This window comes from Coffea eugenioides, chromosome 8 (genome assembly GCF_003713205.1).
Source record: "Coffea eugenioides isolate CCC68of chromosome 8, Ceug_1.0, whole genome shotgun sequence".
NCBI lineage: Eukaryota > Viridiplantae > Streptophyta > Magnoliopsida > Gentianales > Rubiaceae > Coffea > Coffea eugenioides.
Window position 1 is genome coordinate 34,401,249 of NC_040042.1, and position 7,115 is coordinate 34,408,363.

The following is a 7,115-nucleotide window of genomic DNA, read 5'->3' on the forward strand; positions in this document are numbered from 1 at the left end:
GATAGAAATTTCTAGGCTGGACTTTCATAGACACCTACAAAATGTTGTCAGATCAGAAATTCTTCAAGGGGTATTGGATAGTGTCTCTCTAGGCCAAATTGAAGGTTCTAAAGTTGGTCGTAGGATAGTGCTGCCTGCTTCCTTTATAGGTGGTCCTAGAGACACGAGGCATCGCTATCTTGATGCAATGGCACTTGTATAAAAATACAAAAAACTGGACATTTTTCTTACCATGACCTATAATCCGGCATGGAAAGAAATTCAGTGCAATTTGAAGTATCATGAGAAGCCGCTGGATAGGCCTGATCTTTTAGCTAGAGTTCTTAGAGCTAAATTTGAAATGCTTAAACATGAACTCTTGAATAGGCAGATTTTTGGTAAGGTGGCAGCATGCGTCTATGTCATTGAGTTTCAAAAACGGGGATTTCCACATGCTCATTTGTTACTCATTTTAAAGCCTCAATTTAAGTTGCTCAATCCAGAGTCATACGACAAGATAGTCTGCGCTGAATTACCTGATCGCCTTCAGTATCCTCACCTCTACTCTCTTGTTGTAAAGCATATGATCCATGATCCTTGTGGAGACATGGATAAAAGTTGTCCCTGTATGAAAGACGGTTCCTGTAAGAATTACTATCCAAAAATTTTTTGCCCTCATACAACCCATGGTGAAGATAGTTACCCATATTATAGAAGGAGAGATGGTGGCAAGAAAGTGAAAGTTCGCAGATTCACCCTTGATAATAGGTGGGTTGTGCCTTACAACCCCTATCTTCTTGCTTTGTTCGATTGCCACATGAACGTGGAGATTTTTTCTACCATTAAACTGGTCAAGTACCTGTATAAGTATGTGTTCAAGGGACATGATCTGGTCTCCTTTAGGATTATGACGGATGATAGTGCTACTGATACTGACGAGATTAAAGAGTTCCAAAAAGGTAGATACATTTCACCTCCGGAAGCGTTTTGGCGTATCTATGAGTTCCGTTTAAATGAGATGACCCCATCTGTTTATACTCTCCAGATTCACCTTCCAAATCAGCAGCTTGTTTCTTTTTCGAAAAACTCAGATTTGCTGCAATTGTTAGCAAAAGTTGATTTTTTTAGGACCATGCTAATTGAGTTTTTCAAGATGAATACAACCAATGCAACCGCTGAAAACCTTAAATGCTTTTATAAAGATTTCCCTCAGCATTTCGTTTGGTCTTCCAAGTATAAACACCGGACGGAAAGGAAGCGTCGAAAGGTGATAGGTAGACTTGTCAGTGTTAATCCAAGAGAAGGAGAGAGGTACTATCTAAGGCTTCTCTTAAATCATATTCCTGGACCGATATCATTTGAAGATCTCTTGACTGTTCATGATAAAAAAATGAACTCATTTAGAGAGGCTGCTCTAGCGCTTGGGTTGTTGCAATCTGATACATATATAGAAGAAACACTTGAGGAAGCCACTGCATTTCAAATGCCATTTTCGCTCAGATTATTATTTGCTACTCTTCTGGTCTATTGTTCTCCAACTGGTCCCACGATGTTGTGGAAAATATTTGAATTGGACTTTTCTAGGGATTATCTCTGGCACAAACAATCTCATGACCACTCTCCTGCTGAAATTAGGGGATTAGTTCTTGCTGATATTAACAAATCTCTTCAGCAGATGGGTACAAGCATTGCTGCGTATCAGTTACCATTAGATGACCTTGTTAGTGTGGATCAAGTTCACCTAACAAAAAAGATAGAGGCTAAAAGAAATATAGACATACCACCGGAAAATTTGCTAATGTCTTTAAAATTAAATTCCCAGCAAAAGTATGCTTATAACAAGATCCTAAAAGCATGCTTTGCTTCCCAAGGACATTCTTTTTTTATTGATGGTCCTGGAGGTACCGGTAAAACATTTTTATACCGGTCGCTGCTTGCTACTTTGAAATCGCAAGGTTATATAGCCATTGCAGTAGCAACCTCTGGAATTGCAGCGTCTATCCTTCCTAGAGGAAGAACTGCACACTCAAGGTTCAAGATACCTCTTGATTTCTCAAAGAACAGAACCTGTCAACTTAGTAAGCAAGGCAGTGTTGCAAAGCTGCTTTCGGAGTCTAAACTGATCTTGTGGGATGAAGCTTCCATGGCAAAACGAGAAACTATTGAGGCATTTAATGATTTGCTTAGAGACATAATGGAATCTGAACTGCCTTTTGGAGGTAAAGTTATTGTATTTGGTGGGAATTTTCGGCAAACACTACCTGTTATTGAACAAGCAACAAAGGAGGTCCTTTTGCAGTCTTGCTTTCTCAATTCTCCATTGTGGTATAAGCTTCATAAACTGAAGTTAACAGAAAACATGCGAGTTATATTAGATTCTCAATTTTCTGAATTCCTATTAAGAGTTGGTGAAGGGCGCGAGCCTGTGGACTTGAACAGCGAAATAACTTTGTCCAGAGATTTAGTCATTCCTTATTACGATAAAGAAAAATCCTTAAACAGGTTAAATGACTTAATATTGGCCTGTTTTATCCATCTGTTCTTTAGTGTATACAACTTCTAATTTAACTTCTTTATTAACAGGTTGCTACACTCTGTATTTTCAGATTTAACTCTCTATTCTCAGGATCCGTATAGCATGATTAATAGATGTATTCTTACCCTTAAAAATAACTTGGTTGATGAGTTGAATGATATAATGATTAGAAGGTTTTCTGGAGAGCTTCACACTTACATTAGTTCTGACAAAGCTATTGATCAGCGGCACCAGGGTAATTACGAGGATTTCCTTAATTCTCAGAATCCAACAGGTCTTCCTTCTCACAGGTTAATGTTAAAAGAAAACTGCCCGATTATACTAATAAGGAATCTAAATCCTGTTGAAGGGCTATGTAATGGCACAAGGCTTATATGTAGAGAGCTTGGCCGGCATATTATCTCTGCTGAAATTGTCTTCGGCCAGCATAGAGGAAAGAGAGTTCTCATTCCAAAGATACCCTTACAAACTTCTAACAACCAAAAGAATTTCATTGCATTCATAAGAACTCAGTTTCCTGTCCGCCTTTGTTTGCGTTGACCATTAATAAATCTCAAGGACAGACTCTTGATTATGTTGGGATTTACTTGCGAGAGCCTGTCATTTCTCATGGATAGCTATATGTAGCCTTGTCCAGAGCTAGAGCTTCAACTGAGCTGAAAATACTCATTGTACCAGGAACTTTTGATGGTATAAAAATAGATTGCAAAACTAGAAATGTTATGTTCAATGAAATTTTTGAATTGAGCCAGCAGTAGAATGTTCTTATATTCAGGTATACTTGTACCAGTTTATAGCTGTGTTTACTTACTGTTAAGGTCTTATCTATACCCAAACTTGTCCATTATGATCCTTTTCCCGTTTTTAACAGGAATGTCTAACCTCTTGCCGATTGGGGACATCATGCCTGATATGAAAAACTGGTCTTGTATCATAACAATTCAGGAGAAACAACAGGTGACAGATTCTATGGGAACACCAACCAAGAAGCAAAAGTTTGTCTTCTATGATTCAGAGGTTGCATTTAGAACCTGAAACGACCATCAATTATTTGATCTTTTATTTGTTTGTTAATCGTATTTGTTATGTGTAATTTTTTTTTGTTTCCTGATAGAGCTCTAAAGTTGAAGGGATAATCTACAATGCTGATATTCCAAGAATGAGTCCTATGCTGCAAGTTTATAAAAAATATAAGATTTCAAATGCTGATGTCAGGACTATTCCACCAAAGTTTCAAAGTCTTGGATTAACCAAACAGTAGGTGATCACTTCCAAAACTGTCATTGAAGAAGTTAATGGCAATGAAGACATTATGCCTGTTAAATTTAGTTTCACTGAGTTTGCTGATTTAGCTGAATACATGGATGATAGAAGCAAGTCCGTCGGTGAGTATGCAAATAGTCTATCATTCATGTTTTTATTACAAATTGAAAATATTCTCAGCCCGCCTTCTTTCCCTTTGCAGATGTACTCGGAGTGGTGATCAGTTCATTGACCAAAAAAACGATCACTAAAAACTCCAAACAGTCGAATGTTCAAAAATTTGTCCTCCTTAATGAAGAGTGCGAAATGTCTTTTCATCATACTACACATCTTTTTACTGACCTTGTCTCGTTTTTCCTAGAGCTTTAAATCATTCCCATCTTGACTTTTATGTCAATGTTAGGTCCCAAACTGTCCTGCTTTCTTTATGGGATGATTTTCTGAACAATGAAGGTTAAGTTTTGTTGAATAACATGCAAAGCTATCCCGTTATCATTGGTCGAAGGCTGAAAGTTAGCAACTACAATGGTCTGTTAAACTACTATTTTTTTTTTGTATTATGACCTTTATTTGTATGTCAAGCTTCTTAATCATAATTCAATATTCATTCTATTGTTTATTCTTTAGGTGTTGCTCTCTCTACTTGGTTCGATTCTGCACTCCTTGTTGATCCATCTATACAGGAAGCAAGACAGCTCAAGAATTGGTGCAGTGACTTGAGCTAACATGTTTTTATGCAGCATAGTATCAGCTGTATCATTTTTTCCTAATATTTTCCTTACATGATCTTTTTTTTTGTAGGGCAATGAGAAATACTAAGTTAATTGCAGAAATCATTGATGCAAAGAGTTATATTAAATACAATCCTGTGCTTTCTTTAAAAACAGATCATAAAACTACTCTAATTTGCAATGTTATCCCATCACAGAAGGTGATCAAATAATAAAGTGTTATGTAATTTTATAGTTTCATATCTATTTAGCCTTTCGTCTGATATTTGTCTATCTTTTAGACTGCCGGGTCAAGGCAAAGCTCTCTTTTGAACACATCTTCCAGAAATATTGGTATATGAGCTATGCGAAGTGTTACCGAACTACTGCAGCAGACTATGGAATTGAGTTTACTTGTAACTCATGCAAAGAGAAGGACCCTGCTATGCCTAGGTCCTATATTACTACATCATTAACTTAAATTTAGATGCAAAGAGTTCCTCTTAATGTTAATGTTATACAGTGTATCGCCTAAGCACTTGTATACTTATGTTTTAGGTGCCGCTTTGACGTTGATTTGAGCGATGACAGTGGAGTTATACCTGCTTCTATCTTTGGAGATCTAGCAGAAAATATTCTCACCTTTACTGCCCTTGAAGCAATTGATCATTTTAATCAGGTTATTTTAACTGTTCAAATTTAATATTCGGTGCGCTATTTACTTGTCACCCTTATATCTTCTGTACTTCTTGCAGAATCTTAAACTGCCGCTTGAGTTTGTTCATGCTCAAATTAAAACAAAAACATTTCTGGTTCACATTAAACCAGTCCAAACTCAGCTCGCTGATGCTAGACAGCGTTATACGATTTTATATTGTTCTGAACTCGAACCAGAATTTGGTCGTGCTCAATTGACAGGTGAACCAGAATCTGTCTCGCTTTCAACTCACCAGCAAACTGAAAATGAGCAATTGTTGATGACAGGTCGATACGTATATCTGGAGTTGTGACACATAACCATATTTTCTTTAAATGAACTGTTAACTTAACTACTCCTTGTGCTTACAGGAGATGGTGGTTCTGGCTCAAAAGTTCGCCTTCGACTCTGTCAAAAGTTTGATGAAGCAGAAACTGTCGACAGCAATGACTTTGAAAGTTCATATGCCAACTCCAAAAAGAAAGCAAAATTAGGCTGAATTGCCCTCATTTCCTTTTGGACTGCTCAAACATTAATATTTTTTGGGTTCTGTCATCTGCACTTCTATACTTAGGCAGATTGTTTATGGCTTTTGGAAATGCTACTCATCTGTTCACAATTTCCTTACTTTTGTACGTGGTTATCTGCTAAACAGCTTTTGTCATGATTATTGAACTTTGATAATGGCACCTGTATCAAAGTTTTTGCCAGACTTTCAAAGATTAACTGAAATCCTCCATCTTGGACAGCATGAGGATTTTCACAGATATCTTTGAATCCTTGACGATGAACTCCCTTTTTGCAGAACTAGCAGCTTTATAATCTATATAACTTGGGATTCATTTCCGTTTCTTTATATTTTCTGCAATACAATTATTATTATCCATTTAGAACCTCCAACTTTGTATACACACTTATTCATTTATTACGAATGGCAGCATTTTTTACAAATAAAACTTATATATTCAGGTCCTGCTACTTATATGTCAACCTACCTACTACACTAAACATCGCAAGTACAGGGTAAATTATGATCTTGCCTTCAGGCCATTAAAGCACTACAAATGCATTACTTTACATGCAGTCAGTTGACAGCTCACGCTTAATGTTTCATATTGAATTGTCTTTTCTATTCATTGTTCCTTACCTTCCACTGCAACTAATAAATGTTTTCAATTGTGGTAGGAAAAAGCTCACACTTAGCGTTAATAGCAATGAAAAATATATTCTTTTTACATTGATCTTTTCTTTATATATATGCTCTTTACCGTTTACAAACTCATCCATAACAACTCTTAACCATACATTTGCACTACCGTTTTTTCTGCATAAGAACTTGTCAGCAGGTGAGTTGCTCTACAATGTATTTCTAATCCTTATCACATGATGTAGCCTTGTACTTGCATTTTCTATTAATAGACCACTTTTCTGATTTTCCAATTTTACAGCTTTCATCCTGATAATTCCATGGCAGAAACAATCTTAACATCTCCAACAAATTTTCAACCGACAAATAGCTGCTTATCACCTTGCTGTTTTCTACTCAAATGCATCCACAGAGGACATGTTAACTTTTAGCTCGTTCACCTACATTGCAGCATTTAGAGTTAAATAGCATGGTATTCTTTGACAATATTTTCCTTCTTCATTTTTTCAAGGTATTACCTGCCTAGTTTGAATCATTACTTCATCAGCACCACTGCAGTAGAATTATTCTGAGGTTTGGACTGCGGCAACGGCCTATCACAGTCACGGATCATACATTCGCACAAGGATGGGATGCTTTTTGTGAACACAACATTGTTAAAAGGCATGACACGTTATTACTTCGACATAGCGGGAATCTGATATTTGATGTCATTCACTTTTGTGAACTACAAAAACAAGTTCTTTTGCCTTGGACCATTCCCCTACCAGACCTGTTCCACAT

The 7,115-nt window shown here is 36.8% G+C and overlaps 1 protein-coding gene across 1 annotated transcript; it reads left to right on the forward strand.

Annotated features, from left to right (window-relative positions):
- The first annotated feature begins 232 nt into the window (after positions 1-232).
- LOC113780620 lies at positions 233-5,684 on the forward strand. The gene is made up of 10 exons (XM_027326403.1): positions 233-2,481; positions 2,563-2,805; positions 3,153-3,205; positions 3,387-3,532; positions 3,630-3,692; positions 3,777-3,900; positions 4,406-4,484; positions 5,047-5,167; positions 5,244-5,472; positions 5,557-5,684. The coding sequence occupies exons 1-10, from the start codon at positions 233-235 to the stop codon at positions 5,682-5,684; spliced, it is 3,435 nt and encodes a 1,144-aa protein (XP_027182204.1).
- Positions 5,685-7,115: the final 1,431 nt, after the last annotated feature.